At 39.6% G+C, this 19,487-nt stretch overlaps 1 protein-coding gene across 1 annotated transcript; it reads left to right on the top strand.

Annotated features, from left to right (window-relative positions):
- The first annotated feature begins 4,791 nt into the window (after positions 1–4,791).
- myoc (myocilin) lies at positions 4,792–19,241 on the top strand. Its single transcript, XM_059340527.1, has 5 exons — positions 4,792–5,278; positions 10,559–10,624; positions 10,708–10,800; positions 15,809–16,020; positions 18,482–19,241. Exons 1-5 carry the CDS (start codon positions 4,792–4,794, stop codon positions 19,061–19,063), a joined length of 1,440 nt encoding a protein of 479 aa, XP_059196510.1. The 3' UTR covers positions 19,064–19,241.
- The last annotated feature ends 246 nt before the right edge of the window (positions 19,242–19,487 follow it).

Genomic DNA, 19,487 nt, shown 5'->3' with positions numbered 1-19,487 from the left:
GTGACAGCTCTGCCCTCTGCTCAGCCAGCGCTGCAGACCTTCTGAGGGAGTGGATATTAAACTGGCCCACAGGGGGCTTTTTCTTCACAAGATCTATGGCAGATGGTCTTCCTGCCCACACTAGTTAGTGGAGCGCACAGTGGGGGGTGATGGCCTTATTTCAGCTTTGATTTACTGATTTCATATTTGTATTATTAGTACTTTAGTTTACCAAGTGTTAGTCTGAGGTTATTTATAGGTTAAAACGTTTTACATTTAGCTAAGTTTTTCCCTTGAAAAGTATGTGTTTTGCTTTGAATATATATACACATCTTAATGTTATATATATATATATATATATTAGGGTTGTCACAATACTAAGATTTTCAACTCGATACCGATACTCAGGAAAATATTCGATACTCGATACCATTTTTACGATACCACAAGGATAAAAACAAAGACCCCAAAATTTAACTGAAATATTTTTATTAACAAGAAAAATGCAACATGTAAAAATTAACAGAACCACAGGTTAAATATTGTAATAGTATTGTATCCAGATACAACGTTTTAGTATCGATATTTTTTTGAGTATCGATACTTTTGACAACCCTAATATATATATATATATTTCCAGAGATAACGAGATAATTTTCTCGAGATCTCGAGAAAAAAGAAACTAACTCGTTATCACGAGAAAACGGAGGGAAAAAATATATGAATACATGGCTGTTTAGGGTTTCCGTAATTCTCTACTTTTTAATTATTTATTTATTGTTTTCATCTTTTTTATCTAGGTTTTTTTTTTAAACTTTTTATTGTTGTTTACTTTTGTTTTTTATTTTATCTTACCTTACATATTTTTATTTATTTTATCTAATTAATTTTGATTGATTGATTGATTGATTGATTGATTGATATACTATCTATAAAAAATGTTATAGATATCATTTATTTAATTTAATTTATTTTTATTGTCCATATTGACCAATATGGATTTTTCAATGGCTGAAGACAAATGCCGAGTTTGGCAACCGATTCACGATGCCAAAATTATGTTTGATAAATGCAACAATTGTATATTTATAACAAAGACACAAAATTGCTGGATGTAAATTTACACTTATTAAGTAAATCTGTCTGCATTGCACTTATTTTAAATAATTATATTGTATAAACTAAACTAATTTCCACAGGTTAAAAAAAACATTTTTTTTACTTGCAAGGTTTTTTTTATTGCAACAATAAACATCTTGTATCTTGAATTTTGATGTAGCTGCAGTGAAAAGCCTGCAGTTGGACGGTTCGTGAGTTTTTTGCTCAATTGCAGTGAAAGCAGTAAAGTTGGACAAGTGGCTGTAAAATGTTACAGCTCTTTTCAGCTCTAACAGACACAAGTCATTTAGCTTAAACTACAAAGTGGGAGCCTGGAGGTTCGATTTAGCCTCTGGTCAGAACGTTGTCCAGCTGTATGCAGAGGGAAAAAAATAATTCAGCGTTATACTACACAGTATATTTGTGCTTTTTTTATTTTATCCTTTCTGACTGACACACCCACACTGGCAGCCAAAGATGTTTTGGTCCTCCGTTAGGGGCTCATACTGGATGACTTCAGATTCCGGGCATAGCAGCGGTTATTTGAGTCATAAAACAGTGAATTTGACTCACAAGAGAGAGGAGTGGAAATGTGCCAACCAGCATTAGTCACTCACACACACACACCCACCCAGTCCAGTGGAGAGATCAGACAGAGGTGGCTGTGTCAACAGTGAGAGGAAGGAGAAAATAAATTTCCCTTTCACTCTCACATGGGATTGAAGTGAATAAAACATTGTTCATGTGCTTAAACAATTCTTCGTGTCTTTCTCACTCCTCCTACTTTCACAGGAGCTTCTTTCTTCACTTTCTTTTGTGTTTACACATGGTTTTACTCTCATCTTTTATTCTCCTTTGATGATTTTTTCACCGCTTTGTTTCATGAGTCTCACCTTCCACCCTGTCTTGTTTCTCATCGTGAAGATATTTCCTGTAAGAGGATTATCCCACACCGTGAATATACAGTGTTTTCAAAAATCCAACACACCCTGTAACTCATTTATCCAGTCATCCATCTGTCCAACCAGTCATAGGCCTGCCTCATCAATCACGACAAGCGTCTCAGGTACCACCAGCTGTCTGTAAACAAGCAGTCCACACTGGCATCAACCTGCATGAGGAAGCGTGTGTTTCTAAGAGTATGCACACTTCCCTTCTGCAACCTTTGCCCTGTAGCCCAACATGGAGTGAAGCATCTGGGTCAGGTGGTGTTTTAGGGTTCAGGCAGGGGCGCAGGTGGGATTTTTGAACTTGGGGGGGATGAAACTGTCAGCAAATGATTTAAACTCAATGAGTTATTTTCCTACTCCATGCCTGAAGCCAAATGTGTTTTATTTAAACATTTTTAAATGAAATGTAGTGTAAACCAGTAGTTCTCAACCTTTTTGAGTCGCGACCCCCAACAACAAAATGACCAAAAAAAGGAAACAAAATGGCAAAAAAGACACAAATTGACCACAAAATGATCAAAAAAGACACAAAATGACCCCAAAAAGAAACAAAATGACCAAAAAAGATGCTAAATGACTTAAATAAGACACAAAATGACCAAAAAAAGACACAAATTCATCACAAAATGACCAAAAAAGACACAAATTCATCACAAAATGACCAAAAAAAGACAGAAAATGACCAAAAAAAAGACACAAAATGAACGAAAAAAGACACGAAATGACAACATACATACAACCAACATATTTACATAAATAAAATAAGTTTCTACATGAAATTCTCAGTGCAGCCAAACAAATTTACTGACTTGAAGCTGACTCAATGAAGGACCCAAAAACGTCTCTCCTCCTCTCATTACCCTGAACATACTACATATGTTAGGAACCAAAACAAAGAAGCAGCATATAAGGTAAGATGAGACCTGTAGAGTGAGGATCGTGGAGGTTGGATGGTGTGCGTGTGTCTGCACAACCTGCCTGGTTGCGTGCATCTCTGAGCAAGTGTCTCCCTTCTAAATCTTTTCATCCTGCCTCTCTGAAAATAAACATCCTCCGTATCACATGACTGTAGAAGTGAGCCTCGCAGGCAGCGTGTCCGTGATATTGTGTTAAAAGAGACGAGAGGAGATCAAGAGACAGATTGCAACAAATCCACCATGGCAGCAAGTGACAGGAAGTGAGCTTGGGGAGGAATGGTTCCCGGCAGCCTACTCATGTTGTATTAAATATAAAGTTTTATAATCTGCAGTGAGTCAGGCTGCAGCATGAATACACACACATACTGTCCACAACAAACAAGCTCTGCTGCTGAGAGGACCCAGTGTATGCCGGGTCAGCATCAAGTAACTGTGCATTGATTGACTTGTAACCTCGACCCCTCTAATGCAGCTATTCTCAACCTTGGGGTCGGGACCCCAATTGGGGTAGCAAGATGATTTCTGGGGGTCGCCAAATCATTTTGGAAGTCAGCTCTGTCTCCACTGTGTTAAATTGTTCATGTGTTAATGTGTTTTAGTCTTTTTGGTCATTTCATGTCTTTTTTGGGTCATTTCGGGGGGGTTTGGTCATTTTGTGTCTTTTTTTTGGGGTCATTTTGTGTCTTTTTTTTGGTAATTTTGTGGGTTTTTTTGGTCATTTTATGTCTCTTTTTGGTAATTTTGTGTCTTTTTTGGTAATTTTGTGTCTTTTTTTGATCATTTTGTGGTCAATTTGTGTCTTTCTGGTCATTTTGTTTCCTTTTTTGGTCATTTTGTGTCTTTTCTTAGTCATTTTGTGTCTTTTTTGTCATTTTGTCTTTTTTTTGGTCATTTTGTTTCTTTTCTGCGTCATTTTGTGTCTTTTTTGGTCATTTTGTGTATTTTTTTGGTCATTTTGTGTATTTTTGTGGTTTGTTTTTTGGGTGATCTGAAATGTGCATGTGAGATTCTGTCCAGTGAGCGGGGGTCGCGGACAACATGCATGTTAAATTGGGGTTCGCGACTCAAAAAGGTTGAGAACTACTGCTCTAATGACGAGACTTATCGGCTCTTTGCGTCACGTTCTGGCCCCCTACCAATACGAAAGGGGACACCGGCTCCTCAGCAGGTAATTGTATCCAATGAGGCCCAGCTTTCCCTGCCATACTGGGGCCAAACCTCAACCAAAGCCCCTTTGACACATGGGTCTGCATCACACATATATTAAGATGTTTCTACACATTAGACGTGAATAATTGACATCGGAGGCGCTGAATTTATGGCACAAATTAAAAAGACAGAGAGCTGTCATTTCGGACCCTTAAATAAAAAACAAACAGCTTGTGCAGAAAGACGTACACATTAATGTGGAAAAAAAGGATGTTTTTGTCCCAAAAAGCATCCCAATACTTCTGTTTTCTTCTTCCCTCACTCCCCATTTGCCTCTGACCCCACCTCCGCCCCAGTTCTCTCGCCTCCCTCCCTCTCTCCCTCCCTTTCACCTCTCCTCTCTTCCCCTCTTTCCCTCCTTCCTTCCCCTCCAGATTGTATAAATATCTGTGAGCTGTTGGGGAGAGCTCAGTGCCACAGACCTGGCCACTGAAGAGAGAACAAGAGAAGAAGAAGAGATACCTGAGAAAAGAGTGAGACAAAATAAGAAAAGTAGAAATTTGGGAATTTGTAACAAATTAAAGGTGAATTTGAGTTGAGAGCTGACAGATAAAAGAAGACTGGACAGAAGAAAGAAAGTGATTCTTCAGAGAGACAGAATTTAAAGTCCTGATCTGTGTTGAAGGAACGTCTCCACAATGTTCCTCCTTCTCTCGTTGTGTGTGTGTGGTCTCCTGCTGCGAGGGGACGCACAGGACCGAGCTGCTCTGTGGAGAGGGAACGACCGGAGTGGACGATGCCAGTACACCTTCACGGTCCCCAGCCCCGCAGAGGCCAGCTGCCCGCAGACCGGAGGCCCCGAGGTGGAGGGCCTGAAGGCTAGACTCAGCCTGCTGGAGGTGCTGGTGTCCCGCCTCACTGGAGGGGACACTGTGACCACCCAAGGGACCGGAGCAAGAGCTCAGCCTGGGCTTCAGGAGGCGCTGAACAGGGTCACGGGGGAGAGGAACCTGCTGCAGGGGGAGAAACGGCGTCTGGAGCAGGAGCTGGAGGGGCTTCAGCGCAGGATGGAGGAGATGAGGAGGGAGACGGAGAGGCTGAGGAACAGACCCTGTCCTCCACAGGCCCCCGTGGTTCAACCTAACCCCTCTCTGCAGGACAGTGGCCTGATGAGACCTGCTGGGGGTAAGAGATACACTCTAAACCACCACACACTTTATGAGCTATTCCAAAAATGTGCCAAGCTTAATGACACTTGTAGATAAAAATATTCTTACTTCTGAGAATTCAATTATTAGGACTTCCCAGTTTATAAATAACTGTACACATACACTGTAAAAAAAACCCTGTTGTTTTTACGGTAAAAAACCGGCAGCTGTGGTTGCCAGAACTTTACTGTAATAAATACGGTATAACTTTTTTTAATATTACGGTAAAATGATATTAGCACTGTTGATTTCACGTTTAAGATTGCCATTTTATTACATTTTTTATTGTATGAATAAAAAGGTTTTTCCTTTAAAAGAAACGCTGTTCTGCCATATAATTGACAAGAAAATACTTTATAAATGCCGCAAAATTAAAGATTTCACCATTAAATATTACAGTCTATTTCTGTTAGAGATCTGGTGTTTAGTACATTTAACAGTTACAAAAGATACAAAAGTACAAAAGATAAATGCAAAAATTACAGTGATGACTTGTATATATATTACAGTATATTTTTTTTGCAACAAACACAGTGGAGTAGAGTAATGTATTTAAAAAAAAAAAACTGTAAAAAAAACTGTTTTGGCTGATATATACATTTACGGTGTTTCATTTTTACTGAAACTGAATTAACCCATTTATCATTTTATGGACTTTTACTGACATGGTTTAGCAGTTTTTCACCGTAAAATCTACAGACATTTTTTACAGTGTATGTTTTTATTGTATCATCCAATCCTCCCTATCCATCCTGCAAGTAAGATGCACAACTAGATTCCCTGCAGACAACTTGTCTTTCTGCTGACCTATATGTATTTGGTGACTGAAGGATAACAGGTTAATTGGAGCAGAGAAGTGATGACACACAAATGCCATGTTTGTATGGAATACCATGCACATATAGAGCCATGCATTCCAGTGCATTGCACAGACACAGGGGTCCGGTGTGTCTGTTTTTGTACACTGACACCATAATCTTCCTGCAAAAATCCCCTTAAAGACAACAGGGCAATAATGTGTGTGCATCCTCTAATGTTGCACGGACCCCCGTGTTTGTGTGCATAATGTTTTGGTTGCTGCATTAGTCTGCAGGGACACTCAGGTTTCTGCACCCTGCTTTTAGTGGTGATGGTGGCAGGCCAAAGAGGGTCGGCTCAGTATTTATGAGCAGGTCCTGCTTTCTTTATTACCGGTGTTTCCCTCTGCATGGCGAGCAGGGCGCGAATAGCCTGGCTGTAGAGGAGGAGGGGGGCTGAAATGCGATGCACACTCTGGAAGTGGTGGTTTCCGTGCCAGGGTCTCATCTCAGGGCTTTTGATGACGCCTGGTGGGTCAAGGCTGGTGGATGGAGGGGCCACAGAGGGCTTAGGGCCAAGAACACTATACTTCCAGGGGTTAAAGGGCTGCACAGAGCTCGGGATCTCATCTTAGAGCCAGCATGGATAAGCTCTGGTATTCTGTGTGTTTACAATGGCCAAACATCCATCTAATTAGTCTCCTGTGCTCGTCTATTCACCCACCATATTTTGCGCGTCATCATCCCCCCTTTTTTTATTTTCTCAGTGAAGTTGTCGCTCTGTTTACCCTCTTGGCTCTCAGAGTGTATTGCTCGTAAAGCCGAGATTTCCTGAAGCAGTAAATCTGCCGTTCACTGCCATCTCCTAGTCCAGCAGACATCCCTATTCCCTCTGCATCAAGATATTCTCCTGCATACTGCACATTATCTGTTTAGCTCCTCATGTTTGCACCTGCAGACTGAAATACACAGGGAGAGGAGAGGGGCCTTCAGGGTGAGCGGCAGATGTAGAATAGATCATAGTGAGAAGACGGCAAGCAGATGCAGAGAGAGAAGACAGAACGCAAAGTTTGTAACATTGACTGAGGTTTTTTTTTTTTTTACATGTTTACGACTCAATCAGTGGTGATAACCCTCAGTATGTTATTTCATGACTAAAATTCTACTCTGACAAGCCAGCGAGTGTTTTAAATAAAGACCTGGCTTGTGCTCAAAGCAGAACTAATACAACAGTAGAAGGTGTGGCTGACAACATTTAACAGCACTTAACCCTTTATCGGGCAAAGAACTATATTTGGTAACTTCAAGTAATATTTCGAGAAAAAAGTTGCAAATTTACTAGATTAAAGTGGCAAATCTACAAGAAAAAAAGTTGCATATTTAAGAGATTTAAAGTGGCAAATCTGCGGGAAAAAAGTTGCAGATTTATGAGAAAAAAGTGGCAATTCACCACTTTAAATCTCATAAATCTGCGCATTTTTTTCTCGTAGATTTGCCACTTTAATCTCATAAACTTTTTTCTCATTTTCATATGTTTTTTTTACACATTCTGGCAGTATTTAATATCCTCCAATATTCTCTAGGGTTGAAATTTGGAATTTGCAAGTATTTCAGTGAGTGCCCTATTAAGGGTTAAGAGAAAATTATTTTAAAGTCACATTTAAAGCTGTTTTTAGCAATATATTTATGACATATATTTGATGTTGACATTGTTTAGACATTGCCTGATGTTGGCAACAAGCGAGCTATGACCTTTGACCTGGAGGTATGACAGTAGTTAGTTGACCCAAAGTATTTTATTGGCTAAACATTTATTTCTGTAATGCAGAAATCTGCTGAAATCACGGTCTATACAGATATTTTTTTCCTTTGAATGAATTTTTCACACCGCTGTGCAAGCACTCATAAGAACCCACAATATACAGTCATGGAAAAAATGATTAGACCACCCTTGTTTTCTTCAATTTCTTGTTCATTTTAATGCTGGGTACAACTAAAGGTACATTTGTTTGAACAAATATAATGATAACAACAAAAATAGCTCATAAGAGTGTAATTTAAGAGCTGATATCTAGACATTTTCCATGGTTTTCTTGATAATAACCAAAATCATTATCAAAAAAACCATGGACACACACCATCTGGTATATATATAAAAAATATCTTCCGTGTTAGTTTTGGTCGACTACTCGCACATACACTAAAAAGGTATCAAATCGACCGGCTCAGCCATGACAAGTGCTATGACTTTTCTAAGGGTTTTGGCAAACGGTTTTAAAATTATTCGGCAAAAACACGCCAAAAAAATCCCCCCAAAGTTACCCTATGGAGAGGCTAGAGTGGATGACATCATCATAAATCTCTGTATGATTTTTCTTTTAAAAAATAGTCTGTGCTTGGTAAGATCAAGCTTTTATGGACCACATTACTGTGTCATAAAGTTTAGTTTATAGCCAATCACAGAGAAGTTCATGTATTTGCAGTTTACTACTCAAGTTTACAGTGTAGATGAGGCCAAGCCCAACAACAACTTCACCATGTTTTGCCAGTGCCTTCTTTCAATTTCCTGGATGTGCAGCGAGCAGAAAATGCAGTCAAAAATGTTTTTCAATCAATCTGCAATATCATGCAGTAGGTAGAAGGACGGAAATGTTTAAATTCTTCTTCTACACTGAATGAGTGATAGAAAGTTTTAAAAAAAAATGCCTGGATGCAAAATGTACCGTGACAACAACAATATGGGAATCCTGAGCTGAACTGAGCTTATTTGTGGTGGTCTCACATAAGCTCTAACAACTCTGCTGAACCCTGTAAGCAGGGGTTGATCAGGCCGCTGTCTCCTCTGGCTGAGCCTCCTCTGGGAAATTAAGACCCGTCTGGTCTGAGAGGTTTATGGTATTCTGCTCTGTGACATCCCAAACAAAGAGGCAGGAGACGAGGGCACATATGGCACGCACACTCACAGTAAGAGAATGTGGCTGTTTACCTGTGGTGATGATGATGAATGGCTGTGTTCCTGTGGGAACCCCCAAAACCCACTCTGACCTTTTTCTTTACAAACTTCAAAACAGGCTCAACCATTACCGTTAACGGAGAAACTTTCCCATGTGCCTCCTCCCTCCTCTTCATCAACATCCGCTTCCAGATGCTAGCATTTATTGTTCTCTGCATCATTAGCAGTCATTATGTGCCTGAAATCACTGGACGCTGCACGTGCAAGAACAGAGCGGGCACGTGCTCATGCAAACAGCCACCCAGCAGCACACAGGTACACAAATACACTTATTTTCGTTAACCCTTTATCGGGCGAATAACTATATTTGGTAACTTCAGTGGATATCAAAACTGGGTCCCCATGTGTCTCTGTGAGGTCGTAGAACCACATGGATTTCTTCCAGATAATCAGCAAAGATCAGGCTACGTCACAGACGGTGACACCATGACATCTGACCAATCAGTATGATAATAATATAATAATATTAACTTTATTGACCTTGAACTCCAATGTAAAAATGAAAAATTTAGAAAAAAATCTTCAAGAAACAGTAATTCTTCAATGACTTGTACGAGGAGAACTTGACTATGACGGCATATTGTTATTAGTTGCAAATTTACTAAATTAAAGTGGCAAATCTACAAGAAAAAAGTCGCAGATTTAAGAGATTTAAAGTGGCAAATCTGTGCGAAAAAAGTTGCAGATTTACGAGAAAAAAGTGGGGAAAAATCAACTTTTTTCTCGCAAATTCACCACTTTAAATCTCATAAATCTGCACATTTTTTTCTCGTAGATTTGCTACTTTAATCTCGTAAACTTTTTTGTCAAAATATTACCCCCCTCCCCCGGGTCCCTATGTTTTTTTTTTTTTACACATTCTGACTGTATGTAATATCCTCCAATATTCTCTAGGGTTGAAATTTGGAATTTGCAAGTATTTCAATGAGTGCCCTATTAAGGGTTAAAATACATTTGAAAAGCTCATTTCAAGTCACAATGTTTGTATTTTCGGGCCTACAATGAATATACAGCTCACAGACATTGTTAGACACTGTTTACTTCTCACAGTAATGGTTTCATGAAGGAGTCAGATGGGAAAATAAGGACAGGGCTAGGGGGTAAATAGGGAGAAACAAGAGGAGGAATGAATAAAGGAGAAGAAGAGAGACGAGAAAAGAAGAGAGGAAACCTGACAATGATATAGGGGAGGAAGGGCCAAGCGACGGGTTTGAAGTTGTGAGGACATGACGCTGACGGTGCTGGGTGGGATGGGTGTCGGATGTGTGTGTTGTGGTCGGTGAATCTACCGACTGCCTGACTCCAGAGCAGCTGGGAATCCATTCAGGGGTGTTTGTTTCCTGCTGTCACATTCCCTGCTTTCAGTAGTGCCACAGCCACGTTTGGGTACACAAACACTGTGAAATGCATGTGAAATGTGCATTAAACTCTGCACATGTGTGTTTAGGTTCCAGTCAGATGTCGCACCTGGTGAACAGGCCCGACAGGCAGGGAGACAGCAGCAGTTTGAGAGGTAGGGACATGTTTTCTGCAGAATCACCTCCGCTTCACTGTTTCTCATTCACCTAACTCCATGGCTCCATCTGTCCCCGTCAGACTCAGCATGGCAGTACGGACCCCCGGGCTTCCAGGAGCTGAAGGCTGAGGTGACAGAGGTACCTGCTCCTGATGGATCTGAGGACAACACAGGTTTGAAATAGTCTCGTTTTTTTAACCCCTTAACACCTGAATTTATATAGCTGTACATAAAAAAATGTTTTATGTGTGTTTTTGCCTTTAAGTAGATGGTAAATAATGTTGAGATTATTAATTTCACTTTTGCACAAAAAATAAATAGAAATTTTGGTATGTTGCAAATTTGCGACAACAGGCATAATGGTCAATTTGGGGTCAATTTGGTATGTTGCAAATTTGCTACAGCAGGCATAATGGTCAATAATAGGATAACAATAACACAGTAACATAACAGTGAAAAAACAATGTTTTATTTATTCACCCTAGTTTATTTATATAAACCTGCAACAGCAGGTATTCAACCGGCATTGGGGGAATGCAGACGCTATCTCGGCTGGTTGACTGAGTCAAACGGTTTGTCGCATATTTGCGACAGCAGGCGTTAAGGGGTTAAATTCCTTATGAGTGGTTAAGTTTAATGTTTAAGTCTTAAACCATAATTTACAAAAAGAACATCTTGCTGTATTAAGGAAGAGTTGAAACTAGCGATTGAGATCATAAACTCATTAGGAAAATGAGGTAATGAATCAAGTGAGAACTAAGGTAATTTTCTCTTGGACTTCTATAAAATCAGACTTCTTTGTGTAGCCAGTGGGGACTCCCCCTACTGGCCATTAGAAAGAATGCAGGTTTAAAGCACCTCTATACTGGTGTCACTTTATTGACCTTGAACTCCAATGTAAAAATGAACAATTTAGAAAAAAATCTTCATGAAACAGTAATTCTTCAATGAATTGTACGAGGAGAACTTGACTATGACGGCATATTATTATTAGTTGCAAATTTATTAAATTAAAGTGGCAAATCTACAAAAAAAAAAAAAAGTTGTAGATTTACGAGAAAAAAGTGGGGAAAAAGCAACTTTTTTCTCACAAATACACCACTTTAAATCTCATAAATCTGCACATTTTTTAAGTCTAACATTTAACATACTTTAAACCATTCTGCAGACCATGTTTCAGTATTTCCCTGACATCAGTTGTCTGCCAGATGTAAATTTTGTTCTTGTAGGAACAATCTGACTGCAAGAAAATGTTGCTTATTTTGCTCATATGTATAAGTTAAAGATACCCTGTGGAGTTTTTGACCTCTAGCAGCACTATGAAGCAGTGTTTCATGGGGTTGAACAGCTGACCAAAATGTTACAATTAAACTAAAAGCACACTTTGAAAGGGTCTTAGCACATAGAGCTGGACAGCAACCGAACCTGACAACATCATGTAAACCTAGTCACTCACAAGGTAGCCATGCCCTGAAGCAAACCTTGCTTTATCATCTATTTCCTCTAAATGGGACCATAATTTACAAAATGAACATCTTGCTGTATTAAGGAAGAGTTGAAACTAGCGATTGAGATCATAAACTCATTAATGAATAGGAAAATGAGTGAGGTAATGAATCAAGTGAGAACTAGGGTCATTTTCTCTTGGACTTCTATAAAACCAGATTTCTTTGTGTAGCCAGTGGGGACTCCCCCTACTGGCCATTAGAAAGAATGCAGGTTTAAAGCACCTCTATACTGGTGTCACTTTTAAGACGTGGAAGTTGCCACTTGTTTGTGTCACGCATACTCAAAGCAACGTGCATGCACGTGTATGCCATCAATCTGACACACATTCCAGTGGGCCAGTTTCATGGTATTCCACAGATTTATAGACTTAAATGCATGTAAATAATACAAAACAATGACACAAATGAATTTGTCTGGGCCTAAAGAATACACAAGACACATTTTGGTAAGAAACAATGAATGATTGTTGTTGTTGTTTGTAAGAAAACTCAACATGTCACTCTAAGATTGACCCAGGAGGCCCAAAGGCTGCCTGTAGCTGTCAGAAAAATATGTTCAACTGCATGGCAGTCAGCGAAACACATGTTCTGTAGTTTAAGAGGTAAAACCAGTGGCGGTTCTACACAGGGGCCTACAGGGGCCACTGCCCCTGTGAAGAAGCCCTTGGCCCCTGCTGTGGCCCCTGTGTCAAATTAATAATAAAATGATCAATTTATAACAATGAACAACAGAACAATTCTTACCTACTTTTTGTTCAAACAATATCTCATTCTGCACAAAAGGAACACAGAATGTGTCTTTTGTATACTCGTTTAATTGTGCAATAAAAGCTTGTATATATATATATATATATATATATATATATATATATATATATATATAAAGATATAAAGATAATTCTCACTATACTGCACTTTCAAAATAAAAATAAAAGTAATTGTGCACAAAAATGAGAAATGTCATTGTCGTGCAAAAATAATTATTGTTGGTAAGTCTCATTGTTTCAATCAGTGTATTTGTATCTTCCAAATATACTTAAATGAGATTTTTAAATGAGTTAAAATAAAGGTTTTGAATGCCTAAATATAATCTTTGCCGTTTTCTAATGTGCCCCTCTGATTATACACTGGCTCCTGCTTGGCCCCCTCAGTAAAACTGGTCTAGAACCACCACTGGGTAAAACGCACCAATATAGTCCTTTAAAATCCAGTCCTGGCAGCTCACAGCCCTCCTCCTCCTCCCTCCTCCCCCCTCTGTCCATCTGACCTGGCAAACATGACACTCCCCCCCCTGCTGACAGCCTCAAAGCAAATACTGCTATTAATACTGCAGCATTTGGGGCAAGAATACCACCGTCATGCCAACCCGTAGGTATGAGGGGCTGCCCGAGTTTCGCTTGTAAATGTAAAGGGAAAGCACCTCCCTATCAAGGCTGTCACACTCACTGTTAACCCTTCCACTTCCTCCTCACTAGAGCTTGTGTTATTGAATGGCTCTGTGCAAGTTTGATTGGTTGGGAGATCATAAAAAAACATGGTAACACTTTACAGTAAACATAATTTATAAATGGTAAACAGTTTATTTATGTTTAATCATCATTTATAAACCGTATATAGGCCATTTAGAATGGTAAATACATAATTTATTAATGTTTAACTAACTACATCACTCATAAATGACAAATAGATGGAATATTAATGTAAGTTTATAGTTACTTTACCATTAACAAACAATTAAATTATAATTAACAGTTTATCACTAGTTTTAGTTGCACTCATTTTAACATTTTTAACACCATATCAAGTATGTTAATGATTTTGAAATTATTCATACAACTTTAAGAAATTGTTTTAAAACATTTAAAGATTAAATGTGTATAGCACTTTGTAAATGGTTAATAATTGGTCTATAAATCATCTATAAACATTACTTAGTGTTACCAAAAACATGTGCAGTCAACACGTGAAGTCATATTATCTGTGATGAGGCCGCGCCACAGGGAAGCCACATGGTGATGGGTGTATTTATAATAAGACATATTCCTAACTAACCCTTAATCCGGTGCTACGTCCTGGACCTGAGCAGGGGGGTATTTTAGGAAGTGGTAAATATACAGCCTGGCTTATCGTTTTCACAGTAAGACAAGCGGCACAGACAGAGTTGGACCAGGATGGTTGTAGGCCAGTTGCTGCTCTGATGGCAGTGACTCAGACAAAGTTGAGGCTAACAGAGATGTCATGGCAGCATCTCTAGACCTGCTGTCTGCCTCCATGATGGGATATGATGACCCTAACACCGCCCTGACCAGCTCTCCGATTACCTCCATCACCCTTCAGCCACGTACATGGAGATCCCCTGTGATATGGTCCACCAATCACATGACTCGTGTCCTAAAGTCACCTTAAGTCAGAAAAATGATTTGAAGAAAACACTGATTTGATTTTAGTAAGTAAGTCAATTTATTTATAAAGCGCTTTTCACAGTCAAAAAGTCAAAAGCGCTTTACAAGGGCATAAAACAACAAACAGGCAAACAGAAATACACAATACAACAGGAAAACATAATGGTAACAGCAGAGAGAAGTTGGTCAGTCCACAAATATGTCTCTGACCTTTGGTTTCCAGTTTTCGCCCTGTGTGAATGCATGAACGTTTGGATGAATGCATGTACAGGTACATCTCAAAAAAATTAGAATATCATGAAAAAGTTCAATATTTTATATTTTATATATATGTTATTTCAGAAAGTGAAATGTGTATATTATATAGATTAATTACACATAGAGTGAAATATTTCAAGCCTGTATTTCTTGTTATTTTGATGATTCTGGCTTACAGATAATGAAAACACAAAACTCAATGTCTCAGAAAATTAGAATATTACATAAGATCAAAAAAGAAAAAGGACATTTTAAATACAAATGTCAGGCTTCTGAAAAGTCTGTTCATTTCTATACATCAATACCTGGTTGGGCTCCTTTTGAATCATGAATTACTGCATTAATACTTGGTGGCATGGAGGAGATCAGCCTACAGCACCATGTTGCTTTTATAGCAGCCTTCAGCTCATCTGGTGTCTCTCACCTTCCTCTTGACAACAGCCCATAGACTCCTATGGGGAGTTTGCTGGCCAGTCCAGCCCAGTAACACCATGGTCATTGAAGCAGCTTTTGGTACCTTTGCCAGTGTGGGCAGGTGCCAAGTCCTGCTGGAAAATGAAAGCAGCATCTCCAAAGAGCTTGTGGAAGCATGAAGACTCTAAAATGTCCTGCTAGATGGCTGCTATGTTGACTGTGGACTTCAGAAAACACAGTGGACCAACAGCAGCAGAGGACATGGCCCCAAACCACCACTGACCCAGGACTCACATATTGAACTTCTTCACAATATTCTAATGTTCTGAGACACTGAGTTTTGTGTTTTCATTATCTCTAAGCAAGAATCATCAAAATTACAAGAAAAACAGACTTGAAATATTTCACTCTACGCTTGATATGGATGAATTGATCTATATAATGTCTGAGTTTCACTTTCTGAAATGATTGACAAAAAATATTGAACTTTTTCATGATATTCTACTTTTTTTAGATGTACCTGCACATGGTTATTGCAAATTTGCACTTGTTTGAATGTGTCTCACTTCTCTGTTGTTTCCTGTTCTTTCTGCTTGCAGGTTGTGGGGAGTTAGTTTCAGTTGGCGAGCCGGTCACTCACAGGAAGGCCGACAGCATAGCAGGTAAATACGGGGTTTGGATGCAGGACCCTGAGGCCGTCTCCCCCTACGGACCCAACATGGTCTGGCGCATCGACACCATTGGCTCAGACGTCAGGCAGCTGTTTGGCTATGAAGACATGGAGCAACTCTCTAAAGGCTTCCCGTCAAAGGTCGGTGTCCCACGGATGCAACCTGGTCTCACAGGAATCCGTGAAATAGCCACGGAATCACTCAAATTTCCGTGAAACTGACACGGATTTCGCTACAATGCAAGTTAATGATAATGTCATATCCCGTGGCTATTCCAACATACAAAGTGATTATGTACATTCACTGAGTGAATATTTAGAAAATATAACATATATTTCTCGCTAGAAAGGTGATCAAAATCCATTTTTATGCAGAAACTAAGTCAAAATATTGATTTTTTCACTAAAAATGAGAGAACTGTCCGCCACGGATGATGTCAGTTCACAGGAATAAGTTGAAAATTTTTTCCTAGTTATCGTCTCATGCTTTCTCCTGACAGGTAGAGGCTAAATGTAATGTTTTAGTCTAACATTTAACATACTTTAAACCATTTTGCAGACCATGTTTCAGTATTTCCCTGATATCAGTTGTCAGGCAGATGTAAATTTTGTTCTTGTAGGAACAATCTGACTGCAAGAAATGTTGCTTATTTTGCTCATACGTATAAGTTAAAGATACCCTGTGGAGTTTTTGACCTCTAGCAGCACTATGAAGCAGTGTTTCATGGGGTTGAACAGCTGACCAAAATGTTACAATTAACTCTCATGAACTAGAAGCACACTTTGAAAGGGTCTTAGCACATAGAGCTGGACAGCAACCGAACCCGACAACATCATGTAAACCTAGTCACTCACAAGGTAGCCATGCCCTGAAGCAAACCTTGCTTTATCATCTATTTTCTTCTAAATGGGACCATAATTTACAAAATGAACATCTTGCTGTATTAAGGAAGATTTAAAACTAGCGATTGAGATCACAAACTCATTAGGAAAATGAGTGAGGTAATGAATCAAGTGAGAACTAGGGTCATTTTCTCTTGGACTTCTATAAAGTCAGACTTCTTTCTGTAGACAGTGGGGACTCCCCCTACTGGCCATTAGAAAGAATGCAGGTTTAAAGCACCTCTACACTGCCCTACAGAGCAAAAAGGCAGTAACTACGCAGAGTGCAGAACTGAGAAAAATGACTTTAAAGTTATCCTGTAATCCAGCCTAAGTAGTTGTAGGTAGATTATTATTTAAATTTTATATTTTACCCCTATTTTGCAGTTACTGTATTCTTGCTTTGTATTACTTACCAAAAACGTGGCACCATACAGTATAGATTCTCCAAAAACTATTTTGCCACAACTTGGGCTCTGGGTGTGTTAGATACACTGTATTTGAAATAATTGGAACCATTTGTTTCCCTGAACATGGATATACCAAACCCAAACTAATTTGACCATTTTAGGTCAATATTTTCCACCCGGAAGCTGTTCTGGTGCTGAAACGGCTGCTTAAAGTCTCACAGTGCTGAGCTGTACTTCACTAGGGCTTTTTGCAGTTTTTTTTACAAATGACTACCATTTTTCTCCAAAACGACACACATTTGATATCAGATGTTTTGTCACACAACAAAGGATGCCTTGAATATCATGAAAATGAGAACTCATTTTTGACCAAAAATGCAGTTACTGCCTTTTTGCTTTGTAGTGCAGTATACTGGTGTCACTTTTAAGATCTGTTGTTTGCCACTTGTTTGTGTCGTGCATACTCAAAGCAACGTGCATGCTCATTTTTTCCTCGTAGATTTGCCACTTTAATCTCGTAAACTTTTTTCTATTATATTATTTCCGTATGTTTTTTTTTTACCCATTCTGGCAGTATGTAATATCCTCCAATATTCTGTAGGGTTGAAATTTGGAATTTGCAAGTATTTCAATAAGTGCCCTATTAAGGGTTAAAGTGGTGAATCTGGGGGAAAAAAATTGCTTTTTTCTCACTTTTTTCTCGTAAATCTGCGACTTTTTTCACGCAGATTTGCCACTTTAAATCTCTTAAATCTGCGACTTTTTTTCTTGTAGATTTGCCACTTTAATCTAGTAAATTTGCAACTTTTTTCTCGAAATATTACCTGAAGTTACCAAATATAGTTCTTTGCCTGATAAAGGTGTAAGAGGTAAAACGCACCAATATAGTCCTTTAAAATTCTTCTTTGTGTAGCCAGTGGAGACTCCCCCTACTGGCCATTAGAAAGAATGCAGGTTTAAAGCACCTCTATACTGCCCTACAAAGCAAAAAGGCAGTAACTGCATTTTTGGTCAAAAATGAGTTATTATCCTTTTCATGACTTTCAAGGCATCCTTTGTTATGTGACAAAACATCTTATCTCAAATGTGTGTCATTTTGGAGAAAAATGGTAGTCGTTTGTACAGTAACTAAACGGCTGGATTACAGGATAACTTTAAAGTCATTTTTCTCAGTTCTGCACTCTACGTAGTTACTGCCTTTTTGCTTTGTAGGGCAGTATACTGGTGTCACTTTTAAGATCTGTTGTTTGCCAGTTGTTTGTGTCGTGCATACTCAAAGCAACATGCATGCTCATGCTTCCTCCTGCCAGGTCCTGGTGCTGCCGGAGCTGGTGGAGAGCACCGGGGCCACTCTGTATCGAGGCTCTCTGTATTATCAGAGGCGCCGTAGCCGCTCCCTCATCCGCTTCGACCTGGCCTCCGAGACCATCGCAGCCCGCCGTGATCTCCCCCACGCCGGCTTCCACGGCCAGTTCCCGTACTCCTGGGGCGGCTACACGGACATCGACCTCTCCGTGGACGAGAGCGGGCTGTGGGCCGTCTACTCCACCACCAAGGCCAAAGGAGCCATCGTGATCTCACAGCTGGACCCGCACAACCTGGAGGTGAAGAGGAGCTGGGAGACGAACATCAGGAAGAACACGGTCGCCAACTCCTTCATCATCTGCGGCAGGATGTACACGGTGGCCAGCTACACGGCGCCCGACACCCTCATCAACTTTGTGTACGACACTGAAACCGGCCAGGGGAAGTCCGTGTCCATCCCCTTCAGGAACAAGTACCGCTACAACAGCATGATCGACTATAACCTGGCTCAGAGGAAGCTGTTCGCCTGGGACAACTTCCACATGGTGTCCTATGACGTCAGGCTGGGCCGCCAGCAGGCCAACTGAGGACGCCACACGTGACTGTTAAAAAAGCTCACCTGTTCCTGCTTCCAGGAGCTTTAATGTGTGTGGTAGTAGTAGTTATGAAGCCATCAGTATCACCATGTAGAACAGCTGTTCTCAACCTTGGGGTCGGGACCCCAATTAGGGTCGTAAGATGATTTCTGGGGGTCGCCAAATCATTTTGAACACAACATTTTTGGTCATTTTGGGGTTTTTTTTAGTCATTTTGTGTCTTTTTTTTGGTAATTTTGTGTCTTTTTTTGTCATTTTGAGTCTTTTTTTTTGTCATTTTGTGTCTTTTTTAAAGTCATTTTGCGTCTTTTTTTGTCATTTTGCATCTGTTTTTTGGTAATTTTGTGTCTTTTCTGGTCATTTTGTGTCTTTTTTTGGTCATTTTGTTTCCTTTTTTAAGTCATTTTGTGTTTGT

The sequence above is a fragment of the Centropristis striata genome, chromosome 9, assembly GCF_030273125.1.
Source record: "Centropristis striata isolate RG_2023a ecotype Rhode Island chromosome 9, C.striata_1.0, whole genome shotgun sequence".
NCBI classification, from domain to species: Eukaryota; Metazoa; Chordata; class Actinopteri; order Perciformes; family Serranidae; genus Centropristis; species Centropristis striata.
Note: the sequence above shows the minus strand (reverse complement) of the source record. Positions and strands in the feature narration are given on the sequence as shown.